Below are 18,104 nucleotides of genomic sequence, written 5' to 3'. Positions count from 1 at the left end.
AATGAAAGAATATTGATTCTATTCACAGGAGGGAGAAATATCATTAAGATCATGGTGACTTTTAGGAGGTTCTTGCCTATAGAATTTACATAGATATTGTTCAACTAGAATTTTCTCTCTAGTCTTTTTTGCTTTAATTCTGGTAACAAAATTATGACGTTATCATTTTTTTAAATCACAACTACGAGGTTTAAAAATCGTTGCCTCTACATAAGTGTGAACCAGCATAATCTGATTGTGAGGTATAAATGAACTTATTTATGTATTCAACATGAAATAACCTCATCCAATATTCTCAGTCCTATGCAGAATTCAATATTAAAGATTTGGGGGAAGTAATTGGAAACAGACTATTCCCACTTAATAATTGCTTTTCCGTACTTTGCCTGTCAAAGCCTTTGGGTTTCAAAAAGCAAAAGAAAAATAACAGACTCCACTATTGTTATAGATGGGAACTGACCCTCACTTCTTACTCTGGTTACTGATTGACCTTTTCCAACATTTGACATCTAACCTTTGCCCCTGCATGGACTGGAAAGCATCCTTCTGCCACTAACTATTTCCTCCATAGACTTCCCAGGAACCTTACGTCTGTGACCCTGACATTCAACCTCACAATTAGCTGGATTTTCTAGAATTTCCAGGTGTCTACTTTTTCAGATCCCACTGCCCCAACTAAAAATGTTTTCCAAGTGTTTTAAGTGGTCCATTACTTTAAATTTCTAATCCAGTGGTGAAAACATATGAGGAAAACTGAAGAGTATCTTCAATACTGTATTGTTGTTACTATTCAGAAAAAAATGTTAGGTGGGAATCAGTCTTTTAATAGAGGGGGGGGCGCTATACCACATCTTCCTTTCCCTTGGAGCACTGCTCCTATCCTAGTTGAATACTCAAAAGCATTTTGATTACATGTGCCAGAACCAGCATCATCTCTGTAGAATAGGCAGATGTTGAATATTTTATACTTAGGAGACATCAAGATCAGAAAGTATCTAAAAATATATTCTTTGGGGGGTGATTAGGGAAATTATTCTTCTAGATTTAATTTTTTTCTAAGGCTTTCATTTCTTTTCACAGAAGCCTTTTACTTCCTTTCACTTGGGCTGAAGAATAATTTCCATGGGTCCTGTTTTATTTTTTCTGATAATTTATTCTTGAACATTGACATGTTTACCGAGGCTCCCTGCTGGAGAAGCGATTCTCCATCTCCGTAGGACTGGCCTCGGTTTACTCACTAGTGTTGTGTGATACTTTCTCTAGAACAACAATTGGAAAGCAGGGTGGTTGTAGATCCAGCTGTGGCCTTTTATATTCTACCTAGCTTCTAGGAAACGTTTGACAAAACAAATCAGGAAGAATATATGGAAGGAGGATTTGAAGGCAGCAGCGGTTCCTTTACCTCCGTTTTATTTCTTCAGAGCACTTACTGCAGTTTATTATATATTTCTAGGTTATAGACTGGTAGCTACCAAAAGGCAAGGATTATAACTTTTTTATTTGTCATTGAAAATGCAGAGTTAGTACAGTTCCCACTACATGGTATGCATTAAAAAGAATGAATGATATTGAGTCAGTTTCTGAATCTAGATATTTATTCTTTATCAGGATCTTCCAGAAAATGTTAAGTTGGGGCCCAGAATAAAAGAAGTTCACGAATGAACTCCCATGTAAGAGAACAAAGGAGAGTATTTCAGGGAGGCTTATTTACCCTGTTTATGGGATTCCACAGTTACTACTGAGAGCAGCAAAAGGAAGTTTCTGGCTGGAGGTTGTTTGCTTGGCAATTAAACTACAAAATGCAGATTTGGTAGAGGCAATTTCTATTTCTAGCATAGAAAGTGGAACAATTTTAAAAAAGCAGTTGAAGAAATAAAATTAACACAAATATGGATAAGTAATAGAAAATTAAACCAGAGTCAGAATATTATATAAACTATACACTGGGGTTTAGGAGGCTTGCTCAAGGTGGGGCAGGGTGGCAATAAGAGAACAAGGTATAGCTTTAAGAAAGGGGTTGATTTTTTTAAATTGGGACTTATATTAGTTTTCCTTGCTACATAACAAATTACCACACATTTATCAACCTAGAAACAACCTACACATTCATTACCTCACAGTTTCCGTGGGTCAGGAGGCTGGCACAGCCTAGTGGAGTCCTCTGCTCAGAGTATCACAAGGCTGCAATCACTGTGTCAGCCAGGCTGCCTTCCTTTCTGGAGCTCAGGCTTTTCTTCCCAGCTCCTGTGTTTATTGGAAAGATTCAGTTCGTTGGTAGGACTGAGGTCCCCATTTTCTTGCTCGCTCCTGGTCAAGGACCCTTCTCAGCTCCTGAGGCCTTCCTTAGATCCTTGACTTATAGCCCCCACCATAGTCCTTTCCCAACATGGCAAGTTACTTTTTTAAGACTTGCAGGAGAATCTCTCTGAACTCAGAGAGAGAGCCCCTGGCCTTCTTTTAAAGGACCCACCTGATTAGGTCAGGACCAGAAAATAATCGTGCTTTTGATTAAATCAAAGTCATGTGAAGAGGGGCCATAATTGGCATCTACAGAATTCTTTTTGCTTATAACATAATTGTAATAATGTAATTATGGGAGTGATACCCCATCGGATTCTTGGGTCCCATCCACATACAAGGGGAAGTTATTATACAAGGACATAGGTCAGTGGGGTTAATCCAAGAATTCTTCCTACCACTGTGCTCATTCTTGCAGAATGACTTCTCCAATATATCTTGTTTCTTCATACAGTTCCTTAGAGGGTTCTTTCCTTTTCAGAGACGTATGCTTCTTCAATGTTATTTTTAAATAAATAATTAATAACTAGTGTCTAGTTTTAAACTTTTATAATGTTAAGTTCTATTTTATAATCTTTGGTTAGAATAATTGACTACACCAATCAATACAGATCTCAGTACTTATTCTCATTGAAGTCAACTTTTAAATTGAAATACACTTTTAAAAGATTGCGGATGGATTGCACTGCTGGGATATAAAGAGTCAGTTATACATCTGCCTTCAGCAGGCTTGTGGCCTAGTAGGGTTCCTAAATAAAAATCAAACAAATGACTCTCACTTAACACAAAGTAAGGTTTCAGTCATGAGAGAAATTATAGGACTTTCATCTATATTTGTATCTATAGAGATGAGCTAGAGGTAGATATACAGGGCTTTTTATTAATCTAGTTCCTCAGACTTTAAGATACCTCTCAGACTATATGGTAGCATTTACCACAAGATAAGAATGCTAACAATAATGCTGTACATTTAAAATGCACCAAGTGATGTCATAGATTTTTAAGAAAATTCTGCCCTCAAAATTACCTTTGTTAAGTAAGCAGCATCATCTCTGTTTTTAAGTGAGGAAAGAAAGTGAAATGTTGGCTCAGCACTACTCAGCTAGTAAGCATAGACCCAAAACTTGAATCCAGAAATTATGACTCTTCTATGTGTTTTATTATCATTTATGATTTTAATATAGCATGACTTAAATATTTATTTTAAAATCTTTGATTATAGATGGAATTGTAATAATATAGAAATAGGAATCATGCTTCTGATTTAAAAAATGACAATTTTACAAGTAAACTGAACTTATTGGTAGATTTTATAGCACAATCCTTTTCTAACAGGATCGCCACAGAAGTAGTCTCACATGCCAAGCCAAGTGTAAACAAAGGAAGTTATTTATTCTTCTTGTCCCCTCTATAGCATTTTTCACATAAGAAATAGAATGCTTAAACTGAGAGAAGTCAGGAATAGAGCCATAAGTATTTGTCCAAAATTCTTAGGGGTACTCAAAGGATTCTAAATTGATGGCCTGTTTCCTCTATTTTGACAGGTGCTCTGTAGCATTTTGAGGGATGTATAACTAGTATTAGAAATATGTTTTAAAGATTGAAGATTTTAAGTACTGTTTAATCAAAATATGATTTATATTTTAATATATTATGAGTCATTTGATTTGCTGTCTCTGTAATTTCAGTGTGTTTTTTAATTTAATAAATTTTATAGTGTTAAATTGAAGTTAAAATCTACATACATGTCTTTTAAGGAAGTATATTTATTGGCTTGGTCTTTCCTCAATGAAGGATATATTTATAGCATCCAGATCTAACCCTGTGGAAGAAATAGACAGAAATCTAATGTCATATGAGGGAAGCCACCAGGGCTGTTCAAGGGAAAAAATGAGCCGCATCAAAGTTGCCCGAGACCCACCTAGAATTGTAACCGTGAGTTATGTGGTACCAAATTAAAATCTCGAAAATCTTATGATTTAGATGCAGAGCATTAGCTTTCAGGATTGATAAATGCTCCAGGGCATACGACCTAAATAAAAACTAATAATGTTACATTGCTAATAAAATTGTGTTTTAATTTATATAGTGATAAACCAATAGAAAGATTATAAATACCAGCTGAAATCAATATGTGTCTTTTTAGCACCATCTGTTCTATGAATAGGGACACTTGAATTTCTGAAACCTCTCTTTTGGTTCTTACTATACAGAAGGCATTGTTTGCAGATACTATGGGGAATACATAAGTAAAGGCACAGTCCTCTCGCAAGGATGTACTAGGGTTCAAGGTTGAAGAATAGGCACAGTGCTACGGGAACTAAGAGAATGGAGAAGCTATTTTGTTGAAGAAAAAGTGTCAAGAACACAGTATTTTTTATAAAGGTGGAAATAATAACTTTTCTTTAAGCATGAGAGAGAATTCAGCAGACAAATACCGTTTATAGAGTCGTTGACGTAGAAATGGCAGATGGGTTTGGGGAATGGCAGGCAAGCTTGACTTCAGGTGATGTCTGACTGAAAACACAAATTGAAGGCAAATCTTAGCCTTAATAGAACCAGCAACATCTGAGCTTTATTCTATATGGGTGAGGAAACTTGAAGGGATTTTGTGTAAGGGAATAATAGGGCGTACTGTTTTAGGAAGTTGTGTAAAAGATGGCTTGAAAGTAGGGAAAGGTTGCAGGAAGGGAGGTTATTACAGTGTTCTCAGTGGGATAATGAGAGTCTTCATTAAGAAAGTGGCAGAAGGGAATGAAAGTGAAAAACATTACATAATTTATGGAACTTGACAATTGATTGGACATAGAGAAGCAATAAACAGGGAGAGAGATGGAGTTAAGCTTGGATGATAACACGGAGGATTCTCAGTTTTAAGGAAATTATGAATTTGCTTTTAGATATTAGGTATTAGGAACCCATGGGAAAATTCATGAATGAATATTCCTGAGAATCTGTAGAGCCGTGCTTTTAGATCATAAATTAAAATATAGCCAATGAAATAGTTTTTTCACCAAAACATACTTTTTATTTCACTAAAACATAGTTTAATATAAAATATATCAAGCCCTAGTTTTGAATCCAATCTGAATTATTCATATTTAACAGTGTACAAATGCATATACAAATACATATGCAATTATAGATTTATTTGTATACTTTCTAGAAGTTATGTTGAAATGCAGTGTTAATACTTAACTTATTATGTCCCATGTTTATATTACTATACATGTTATCTATATCTTTTGCTGTTTCTAATTAGAATTCTTAACAAAGACAGATTTTTCCCCCCTTTGAGAGAGTTCAGTACCATTTTGTCTAATTGTTCCTTATGCTAAACTACCATATTATAAGCTTCTTTGGAATAATAAAATAGTAGTGCAGTTATCTTCTGAAGGAGCTCTGAGTTGTTATGCCATTACAGCTTGGTGGCATTTTGCTGACTACAGATCGGTGTGAGAAGGGATAACATTAAGACAGTTTTTTTTTTTACGTTGTTTCATAAAAAAATTACCGGCATGTCATTTAGTAAAATGTTTATGTTATTAAAAATTCAAATGTAAGGAGTTTAGTGCAATCTACCTCAACATTACAAAGAGGACTTGTCAACTATCAATCAAGTGCATAAGACTGAGCAAATGTGTTTGCATGCTATTTATTTGAACTAAATCTCTAATAAGCCTCTTCTGCTAATTGGACTTAACATTTATGTTGCTAAATGAGAAGCATTTTGGCTGCTATGTAGGGTGGTAAGACCTACCCAGTGGAATAAACAGCTAACATCTGTTACCCCATCCTGCTCCAGCTTGGCTTTTACCAGTTAAGTACATCAGCCCTGAAGTCAAGGTTATCAAATATGTGAATCTCTGGCTCACCCACATACATGTGAAGGCAAAGAAACAGCACATCATGAGGAAAGGCCAGCCAACCAAAAGCTATTGAGTACAGCTGGTCCATTTTATTTTAACCTTTATAAGCCCTACAACCTTAAGAAAAAAATAATATAGGTTATAATTTTTATAAAGTTTTTATAATTAATTTCACTTGTTTTCTTTTGCATTTTTGTACCTGTATAATTTTATGCTGAAAATTGTTAGATTAAATGTAATTATTTTTCTAATATATTTATATTTATTTTCTTAAAAAAAAAAAGAAGCTAAATTTGGATTTGGCTGAGCTTCGGAAAGAAAAAGAAGATTTACTAAAGAAATTGGAATCCTCATCTGAAATTACAAGTTTGGGAGAAGAAGTTTCCCGGGTAACAGTTCCACGGATACAAGTTACATCATTTGGTCCTTCAAGGAGCATGGATTTGGAAATGAAGCAATTGCAGTGTAAACTAAAGGTGAATATACATTTTATTAAAGATGAAAACATATTAAGTTACTGAATCCTTAAAGACATGTTTATAGCAATACTAATTTAATCCTGTATTAAAGGTACATTTATGGTATAAATAATCCAAAAATTATTAATATTATATTCAACCTCATCTTTCTATTTTATTTCAGCCTAGTAGATTCTTATCTAGTAACTCCTAATACTAGCCTCTGAAAAAAATGACAACACACCATGATATCCTAACTTAGGAGATGATGGAGACTGGACACTGTCATTCTATTCCATCACTCAACTACTCTTTCCTCCCTCCACTGAACAGAATTCCTTTCAAACATGTAATATGTCGACGTAAATAGAATATTTCCCTCTACACATTTGCTACTATTTCAATTTGGTTGTTGTTGGTCGGAGATGGAGAAGGTGGAATGAAGTGAGGGGAGGGAGAAGTACAGAGCAAAGGTAGGTTGGTTTAATAGATTTCAGCATCTTAAACCTGAGAGTGAAAGTAAAAAGCAGTGTTCTGGGGGCGCTGGCAAAAAAAACACACAAAAGCAAACAAACAAACAAACAAACCAAAAAAAACAGTGTTCCATTTGCTTATAAAGAATTGTATCTAAGTGCAGGTGAAACTGTCAACAAAGTACGGCTGACTTCTAGTTTAAATAGAATTATCTTGTCAGAAACAGGTTTGTGAGTTTTATTTGGAAAGTTAATTTTCATACTGCTTAAAACAATCTAATTTATACCTCACATATTTATTTTCTTCAGTGGGGGTTGCTAATTGGAGGCTAAAAGGATAGTGTATATGGGACTGTCACTACAATGAGCGGCACTAGAAAGAAATTTGTGGTAGGAAATGCACAGAGTATGTTAGGAATGGAATAACCGTGACTGTTAAGAGGGTATTAGAATATTGAATTATCAAATAGATTGTTTTTCTTTTTTCAATTCAAATACGATACGTGCACTCTCCAATTATAATATCGTTACATGAGTGTTTATTGATAGGATAAAGTTTAAAGTAAATGAATATATCATTGCTTGAAAATATTTGCTTTACTAATGATACATGTACACACTGGCATTAATTTAGATGCGTGTTGAATACCATCATCTTCAGACAGTATTCACGTGCAGAACTTGCTTCAACCACTACATGTTATAAGTTTAAATACCTTACATAACAGAAATGATGAAAGTGTGAGAAAAATAGTGGCATGGGCTTGGGCACATGTTTCTTCTCTTAAATTGTGTTTCTGTTTCTGAAAAAGTGGAATAAAATGTATAAATAGAACACTTCAGTGTATCGGTTTCTGTACAGAGGATTAAACTATTGAGATAGTCTTAGATCTTACCTACTTCAGATACTTTAATTCATAATTCTGTGATTCTTCTTATAATCAAATCTTCATGATCCTAACATAACTTTATTTTTCACCAAAATAAAACAATGTTAGATCCAGTAATGTCTAATCTGACTTCTAAAATTGTTTTGATTGTTAATAGTTTTAAGTTGATTTATATTTTACTTTATTAATTTTACTTACTACCAATGGTGTAACCTAATTTTGATAATAATAAACCCATATGAATATCTGCAAGTTACTTGCGTTATGGTTTCCCATGGTGTAAGCTTTTACCCACATATAAATCTCTCTCTTTGGAGGAATGTGTGAGTCACAAAGGTGAGACTGAGAATGCCTAAAGCAATTGAGACCACGCTTGATGTAAGTTTGAAGTGACATTGTCCATTTCTAGCCTGGAATCCCAGAGCACTGACCAGGATGCATAGGGACAAAAAGGATAAATTTTTACTTTAATCTTGTTTCGTATTTTAATATGGAACAATCCAACAAGACCAGGTACCTTTAAGTACATAATACTCTCTGCTACTACGAATATCTGTTTTGATTAGTTTGCTAGGGCTGCCATAACAAAATACCACAGTCTGGGTGGCTTAAATAATAGAAATTAATGTTCCCATAGTTTCGGACTCCAGAAGTGCAAGATCAAGGTGTCAGCAGGTTTGGTTTATTCTGAGGCCTTTCTCCTTGGCTTGTGGATGGCCATCTTGCTGTGTCCTCACGTGGTTGTCTCTCACTCTGTGTGGTCTGTGTACTAATCTCCTCTTCTTATAAGGACACCAGCCATGTTGGAATAAGGCCCTCTCATTTTACCTTAATTGCCTTTTTAGAGGCCCTATCCAAATACAGTCACATTTTGAGGTTCTGGGGGTTAGGACTTCAACATACGAATTTTGAGGAAACACAATTCAACCAATAACAGGTATCAAATTGCTAGCGTAATAATTTTCCAAGAAATAACTTGTTTTCTAGTTGATGTTTGTATGCTTAAGAAAAACTGGTTAAATTTGAATCTATTAAAGGTTTACGTACATTTTGTTTTAGTTTATCCAATTAATATTAGACTTTTCTATGTAAATTCTTAGGTGTACTTCTCAGATGTATGTGGTTCATTCAGTAATTAGAGTGCTTATGTGCATTTTCAGTATCATTTTTACCCATATTAGACATGTTTCCTCAAGGTACCCAACTTTATATAGGTAGGTAAAAACATATTTAGAGACATATAAATTCCTTCCAGTGAATGATATATACATATATCAATTATGTATATGTAGTTTAATCTGTAGTTCTTTATACAACCTGGATTGAATAGTACTCCAATTTATATTTGTGATTCTTTGACTTCCTAGTTGTTGAAAGCATTCCTTTTGGGATATATACCATGTTCTCTTCCAGTTTCCCAGTAAATTAATAGGAAGAATAGCAGTTTTTAAACTACTGTTCCTTTATATAGAATCTATTTCCAGGATGATTCTAAGTCCTTTACAGATACTCACTTAATCCTCATTGCAACCCTGTGAGATAAGTTCTATCATTATTTCTACTTTACATGGAGAAAACTGAGACAGAGAGAATAAGTTACTTGTCCAGGACTACACAGCTACTACATGATAGAGCCAAGATCAGAACTCAAGCCATCTGGCTCCAGAGTCTATGCTCTTACTCATTACGCTTTGAAAATTTAAAAATATATATTTAATAAACTTAAATGGGAAAGCTGTAACCAGGGTGGATTCTTACCATTGTGATCTTTTTGAAATACGTGTTTTACTCCAGATTTTAAGTCATGCTGCAGATAAGTATTATATAGTAGGAAATGCAAAAGAGGCAGAGGATCTAAGTTTTGATCACTCTTTGTCCACTAACTTCTTGTAGGACCTGACTGAGGAAATTACTTAACTTCTCCAAAAGTTTAAAGCAGGGACACCTTTCTATCTATTTCATAAAGATCTTTAAAGATCAAATGTAATAGCTATGAAATTTACAGATTCTGGCAAAAGTATGTATCAAACTGGCATTATTTTATTTATTATAATTCAGTAATTCCTCAGTTATCTGGAAGTCAAAGTTATAACATTGGAGACACCTAAAAAAAGGCTTAAGTCTCAAAACAGAAAAGTATCAAACAACTATCTTAAAATCCACTTAATTTATTCCATTGAAGACATTGTCAGACTTCATTTACTGCCTGTTGTCTTTTATTTTAAATACAACTCTAAAGTTTGTTTAACTTCTCAGCAAAAAACCTTTCAAAAGCAGCAGATTAGAGGTATGCATATTAAAGGACAGGATGACTGTTTTTAGGCAGGGATAATGACATAAGCAAGAAATTATGATCAACAGATTGTCAGAGAGAAGAAGAAAACATGAAAATGTTAATGTAAAAATACAAAATTAGAAAAACAGAAGTCTGGGACCATTTAGAGTAAGAATTAGTAGCCATTTATATCATAATAAATATTAAAGGCATCAGTATATAATGATATAGTGATAATATAATAGATATGTGATATGACTTAATATAATAATGTTTATAATATAATATCACTAAAGTATCACTATTAGCTTAATGTGATCATGGATGTACATATTTCTAAATGATGAGCAATCATTCCAGAAAGAATTTAAGATTAATGATTAAAGCAAAAGCATCAATTATCTGGTAAATTCACTAGTGTGGAACATCTTATTCTGTCAGTGCTAGAAAGAAGACACTATTCATCACTGTAAACATGTAAAATATGGTGGAAATTTAGATTGCATAGCATAAATATTTAATCAAAACTTTTAATATTCAGTACAGTTGCCATGTTAAAGTAGCCTTGTGTTTTTAAGAAAATTAATATATTTAATGTAAAAATTAAAATAGTAGCAATAAATTATCTCTCATGATTCAGGGGGTTGACTGTAAAATTATTTCAAATTTTTTTATTTATATATGCTATACCAGTGAGATATTTAGAGTCTGTTGAATGAATTTGACTTATATTTACATTGTGTGATTAATGGTTTCATCTTTTCAGACTTACATGATTTTAGTATGAGTCACTCAAGCCTCAGAATAGTTCTAACAGAAACTATTGTAGTTACTAGAAAGATTAGTAAAATAACTAGAAATATTTTTAAAGCTATCATATTTTATAATATTTATATTAATTTAATACTTTCAAATTTATCAAGTGAATGTACAGAGGGTGCGGAAAAAAGTACACACATTTTAAGAAAGGAAAACTATTAACCTTGTAATATTCAATATATACCGATAACAAAAGATGAATACAAGTCACATTTGACTTCTGCAATTACAAGAGGTGCTCAAAGTGGTTACCATCAGCGTCCAGACACTTCTGATTACGGTGAACTGCTGCTTGAGCAACGTTAACCAGAGCATCCACTTTTTTTTTTTTGCATGTTATATAAGAACTTTAGTATACATTGTTGTTGCCTCCCACCCTCCAGTATATTCATAGTGTCTTGTAGGTGGAAAAATCACAATATCAAAAACCTAAGTGATTTCTCAGATTACATGTTTACTTGGAAATTGAGTCAAAATTTAAAGTTAGGGGTTCTAACACTCTAGTCACTGCCTCTCACTCCTATAGGCTGTGTAGACAACAAATACCATGAAGCTGTTCTGCTTTGAAAAACTAATAATTATGTATAAATACTTTAATAAGTAGTATTATTAATGAGTTCAAGTAGTGAAGAATTTAGTATTCATAAGGTTCTCTGTCAGTTATCTATTACTGTCTAACAAATTATCCAAATATGTAGTGGCTTAAAACAACAGCAATTTATTTATTTTTTTATCATTCAGCTCATTGACTGGGCAGTTCTTTTGCGTCTGTCTTCTGGGTTCTTTCCTATGCCTGCATTCTTCTAAACCAAGGATTTACCTGGCCCACAAGTTCCAAAATAGCCTCACTCACAGGTCTGGCAACTAGTCAACTGGCTGTCAGCTGGGGTACCTCAGTACACCTCCAAATGACCTTTCCTCTGTATTCCATGGAAGGTTAACCCAGGGCAACATTTCAAGAAGCAAGCTACAAAGCTTTAGGCCCACTATCTGATACTTGCACAGTTTCATTTCTGCCACATTCTTTTGGTCAAAGCAAATCACAGGCCAGTCCAGATTCAAAGGGGTGGGAGATAGATGCCACCTCTTAATGAGAAGAATAGCAAAGCATTTGTGACCATACTGAGTCTAAGTTCTAGTAAATCCAACATTGGTTTTAAGTGATCTTATTAAACCATTAAAATATGTAATTAATCACATGCACATTTACATTCAAAAAAGACAATCCCTACCTCCCCGTAAATGTATTGTGGGTGTGTATGCTTTGCAATTGCTATATGATTGTGTACCTCTATGATTTTTGGCATGTTATATAAGAACTTTAGTATACCATAGTATTTATACTAGAACATATCAAATAGAACATTTGAAAATATATGTTCATTTTAATTATAACTATAATTATTGCAAGTGTAGTATTAAATGAAAATGGCATTTATTTTTATGCTGCTTTAGAACAAAATTGAAAGGTGTACTTGAATTTATGTGTATTTTTAATCTAGAATGCAACTAATGAACTCACTAAACAGTCATCGAACGTGAAATCTCTGAAATTTGAACTCCTAGCGAAAGAAGAACACATAAAGGAAGTGCATGAAAAGTATGTTCCTCATATTTTTATCCACTGTATTTGGTGCCCCCTAGTGGCAGTTAACTCGATTAAACGTTGCACCTCAAGAAACAATACCAATATGTTAAAAATTAACAGTTTTCCTTCCTTAGTTCATGTTTAAGCCTACTTAAGATGAAAATTTAAGGAATATTATATATAGTGTAGTAGATGGCAATACAGTAACTATTTTTTAATTACAGTAAGGATATTTAAAGTTAGCTTTTTTTCCTTAAACATATTTAATTTTGAATAAATATCAATTAATTGCCTAAAGCCTATGAACAAAAAACTTTAGAATGTGGTAGTTTTTGAACAAAGATACATTTGTATATTGATCTTTATATTGGATTTAATGCCTAAGCTTATGAAGCTAAGGTGGAAAAAAGGCAAAGTGTTGTTTGTTTGGGGTATGAAAATGTATATTTTATGTGTTTGTTAACAAAAAAGGGTTTAGAATGTTCTGTCTCACAAACTCAAAATGATTTTCTTTCTATATCTTTTGTAAATATACTAGAGCTTAGAGGTCGTAACATGTTCAGATCGAATTCCAGTCTGTCATTGATAATTTAATATATATTTCACATACATGTATACTGTACCATGTTATACATTAATATCACTTAAAAGTGATATTAATAGATAAAATTATTAGACAAAAAGGTTAGTTAATTTTTAAACAGAATATCTTGAAGTCTATTTATCTATTAAGAGGCAGTCTTGCTTATTGTTTAACTGTGAGGGCTCTAGAGAAATGTTCTTCAAATTCTGGCTGTTCTACTTGTTAACTCTGTACCTCCATTTAATAGTATTAACTCATAAAGTTCTTATGAGGATTAAATAAGTTATACACATAAAGCACTTATAACGTGGATAGCATATAAGTACTCAATAAGTGTAGGCTATTGTTCTTATTATAGTAGTAATAGTAGTAGTTGTCACTGCATCTACCATTTTATACTTAACGTGTTATCAACTTAAGCCAAATAAGACAGTTCAGTCTCATATCACATTAAAGTAGAAGATATCATACCAAATTTTAGTGTCTTTACATGATATTAGAAGATTTTACTTTTGTTTAGTAAAGTATAGAATTATTTCTTACCAGTGTTACGCTTTTTGATGATTTCTAAATATCACTTTGATTTTTCTTAGCAATGCAAGAATGTAACTTAAATATAATAATTTTGACTTCATAAATTTAATTAATCTTTCTCAGTTTTTTGTTTTAATGCATATATAATACTATAATTAACAAGCCACAATTGGATTATAGATTTTACTAGTATTCAAAATATTAATAGAATAATATTTATCCCATGCAAATATTTTATTAATTTGCAATTTCATTAATATCAGACAGCATTTAAAAATTAACAGTAGGTATGACATGAGATAATATATAAGATATCATCACTGTTAAAGTATATTCTATTAACATCACTTTTGATAAAATGCCTTTTTTCAATTTAAAGGATGTCTCGAATGGAGAGAGATATAACCATGAAAAGACATTTGATAGAGGATTTGAAATTTCGACAGAAAGTAAATTCGGAAAGTAATGAGAGTATTAATGAAATGTTAGAAAATCTTGAAAAAAAGGTATCAATTTTTATGTTCCCTGACTCTAAAAAAAAAATTCAATCTTAATAAAATTATTGAAAATATTCATAGATTATATGGGTACTATTACATAATTATATTATTTGCTCTGAAAATACAGTATTTGTTTTCAAATTCAAGACTCCAAAATCTCATACATAATATAGCACACATTCTTTTTATATTTGTAAACATACCGTGAGAAGATAATGAAGTTTAATTTTTTAAATCCTGAATATTTCTGGGGTACAGAATTCCGCTTTATTCAGCATTTTGTTTTATTTTAACTATAACTTTAATGATAGAATCAAGCATATGATTTTAAATGAAAAAAATGAGTAACCAATAACTTTGAAAAGTTTTTAAAAAGTTTATTGCCACATGTTTTTAAGCTATACTTTTCCTTGTATACACATAATTTGGTGTACTTAGGAAGACTTCCTAAATTATATAAGTGTCTAACCAGTATGCTGTACACCTGAAATTAATATAATATTGAATGTCAAATGTAATGGAAAGATAAAAATATATAATAAAATAAAGTAGTTGTATAATATCTGACTCCAAAGTAGAAATCAGCAACTTGCTGACTAAGGGATTTTTTTTAAAAGATGCCGTTTGCACAACTCATAAAGCAGCTTATGCTTTGGCATTCACTAAATGTTGCCTACTCTAGAGAGAGCTTAAAATTAATTAGTTAAAATTAATGTTGTATTATTAGGTGAGAGACACACACCAGTATTCATACTTTGTTTTGTGCAAGTTTTGGTTTTGCTGTTGATTGAAGAACTGTTAGTCTCATCATAATATTTTTACTTGTTCTTGAAATTGACATCATTTATGAGGAAATAAATCGAATTAGATTTCTTAATGTATTCATTTGGTTTCTGTTTAAACAAATACAGTATACTACTCGAATGTCTTTACCAATAATTACCTTTATGCTTTCACTGTAGGTGAAGACATTAACTGAAGAGTGTCTCAATAAAAAGGTATCAATTGATTCACTAAAGCAAAGACTTAGTGTCGCCCATAAAGAGAAGTCTCAGTATGAACAGATGTATCAGAAAACTAAAGAGGAATTAGAAAAAAAGGTATGCTTTTAGGACACTTCATCTTAGAGAGAGAATATAACAATGTCTTTTTTATTTTTAAAGTTGTAATTTTTTTCTCCCCAAAACTGTTATAAGGTACTTAAATGTTTCAGATAACTGCAAAGAACGCTTTTTATCTCTACATGAAACACTAAGAACTTGTTTAGCATTAGAGGTAGTGCTATATTAAAGGAACAGATGTTGTGTCTTGATAATTTCTTATGTATGAAAACTATTGTTAAACTGCCACAAGTAGATATAAATTTTTTAGGTCCACCTAAACTTATAAAACTAATCAAATATTTTCATTTGGTATTTGAGCTCTTTTGCTCTGAAATAGCTACTATGTCTTTAATGACTTGCAATTTTTTAAAAACATGAACTAATTTTGATGATAAACATGTAAGAATATGTGCTCCAGAAAAACCACCATCAATTTTACCCAAGTAAAAATAAATACATATATAGAGAGAGTCATGAAACCCTTTCTTTATCTGACATGTATAACTAACTCTTCTAAATCTGTTTAGGAAATATTTTTGTTCTATGACTATTGGTCTTCTGCAGGATCTCAAGCTTTCTCTCCTAGTATCAAAAATCAATGAGACTGAATCTGCAATGGCAGAAATTGAAACAGCAGCATCCAAGCATCTTCAAGGATTGGCATTGCAAAGTGAGCAGGCCCTAGGAAGCGCACAGAAGAAGTTGATGCTAGCCAATGAGAAAGTGGAAGAGTTCACCATATTTGTGAAGGTTTGAATTATTGGTGCCTTTTGCTTGTACTTTACTTCCAGCAGAGTGGGCGTGGCCTCCTTCAGATGATTTGGGGAATACTGTGACGCTTCTATCTGTGTTCCTAAACCACAAAGCCTCTTCTCCTACCCTCCATGCCATATTATTCAAAATGTCTCTATAAAAGATTTCCTTTTATAGCTTGAGTTTAAAATTTTTCACTCTATCATTAATTATTTTCTTAATGTCAACTTAGTTATGAATTTGTAGTGGTCACGTAATCAAGGCAGGTTTTAAGATGAAAGAATTAAGTAATTTAAAATCATCCAAGGAAGAACAAACAGAGACTTGTTCATTAAAGCGAGGAAACATCTGAACCCCAATCCACAACCTGTCAGGACATGGAATGGATAGAAGAATGGCAGGTGCCACAGAAGAACAAAAGGAGGACAAGCCCAAGTGCCTGCAAAGGGAGCCCATCTAGAAGTTCTCTGACTGCAGAAGAACCTCATTAAGGCTCAGGAGTTGACTCCACCAGGAACCCCCAGAGTGGAGGGTGATGGGGGCGGGGTGGATACAGGTTTAAACAGGTGGTTTGTTTGAAAGCCTTTATGAGGAGGTTCTGGACCTCCAATCTGTACTTGCACCCCATACAGGTAGTATTTCTCCTTTAACCCTCTGGAAAAACCTAGGAGGAGCAGCTCTGCTTTCAGAGAAACAGTGTCCTGAGAGCTGGGAATCTGCTTGATTGCTCCACCTGTTTTAATCCCACTGTGAGTTGTTTGCACCTCTTTAGTACCTTTTATTTTGACTTTCATTATACTTAGATAACAGATCTGTTGCCACCAGATAGATTCTGCGTTCCTTAAAGTCAAGGACATGTTTTATTAATCTCTGCCTCCACAGTGTGTACTAGGGCCTTGTAAAAAATCAGCATTCAATAACGAACACTAATCAAATTTTCCATTAGGAATGGGAAATTTTAATAATAGTCCTTTGGCATTTAAAAATAAGTATGAAACAGTTTGACTATAGTGGGAGAGTGCTTCTTTATCCCTTTCCTTCCAAAATCACAACGTTCTGTTCTTTTTTTAACCAATCTTGGATGAAATTAAGTTCCTCATACTACTTTTTCCTTCAAAAGGCCTGCATTATTAAAAACTAGCATATCATAGCAGTAGAAATTTATGTCAACATATAAAATATTTTCAATTTATGTATCTTTATAAAATGAAGGTTTCAATGTCTTCCTATGGAATAAAATAGCATCACTACTTAGTATCTCCTTTCCCAAATAACCCCACTGTCATTTGAAGCACACAATTAGATTTGCTGCATATATATATATACTATATACATATAGTATATAATAGTATATATAATGTACTATATGTATAGTATATTAAGGTATATAATTTCATATGTATTAATATGTTAGTTCTCTCAAATCAGGATTTTTCTTTCTATTCTTTGGTTTTTCTCTCTCTAGATAGGTCAGTAGCTTGGCATCTCTTAAGCCCTCAGTAGTAGAGAAGGTCCTCTGGTCAACATATAGTAAAATATTTTCAAGTTCCCTTATCCCCTTAGGTATCGATGTTATTTATACGAGGTATGATTTAAAAATGCGGTGAATGTTGAAATCTAAAAAAATGTTTTACAGTAAAAGATACATTCTCATTAATCTCCCTCAAAATACTTCCCCTCGCCTCGAACACACTTATGCCATTTTCCTTGCCACTTTATGAAGCATTTCTGGAAGTCCGCTTTGGGCTGCTGAAAGAGGAACTTTTGGTGGTGGACAGTGACCCAAAACCTGTGCCACAGCCTCTCTTAGGCCATTCTCAGGGATCTGCGGGCCTAAGGTAAGCAGTGGCTGGCTGTGGTGTTCTCAGGGCATTTTTGCAAAGTGGTAACAACCACAACTGCATTAACTTTGTAAAACCCACCAGCTCCCTGGAACCCCACCCTGCCCACCTAGCTGCATT

General features: G+C 33.2%; 1 protein-coding gene across 5 annotated transcripts in view; it reads left to right on the top strand.

Moving 5' to 3' along the window:
• CNTLN (centlein) overlaps window positions 1-18,104 on the top strand; it is a 263,049-nt gene that overhangs the window by 210,770 nt on the left and 34,175 nt on the right. For all 5 annotated transcript variants that reach the window (XR_012495705.1, XM_074330346.1, XM_019739197.2 and 2 more), the window contains 5 exons: window positions 6,452-6,643; window positions 12,585-12,682; window positions 14,167-14,293; window positions 15,250-15,387; window positions 15,955-16,140. Coding sequence is in view for 4 of the 5 variants with exons in the window: in XM_074330346.1 (XP_074186447.1) it covers window positions 6,452-6,643; window positions 12,585-12,682; window positions 14,167-14,293; window positions 15,250-15,387; window positions 15,955-16,140 (741 nt within the window). In the remaining variant the exon portion in view is untranslated. The remainder of the gene's footprint in view (window positions 1-6,451; window positions 6,644-12,584; window positions 12,683-14,166; window positions 14,294-15,249; window positions 15,388-15,954; window positions 16,141-18,104) is intronic.

This window comes from Rhinolophus sinicus, linkage group LG04 (assembly GCF_036562045.2).
Source record: "Rhinolophus sinicus isolate RSC01 linkage group LG04, ASM3656204v1, whole genome shotgun sequence".
Lineage (NCBI taxonomy): Eukaryota > Metazoa > Chordata > Mammalia > Chiroptera > Rhinolophidae > Rhinolophus > Rhinolophus sinicus.
Note: the sequence above shows the minus strand (reverse complement) of the source record. Positions and strands in the feature narration are given on the sequence as shown.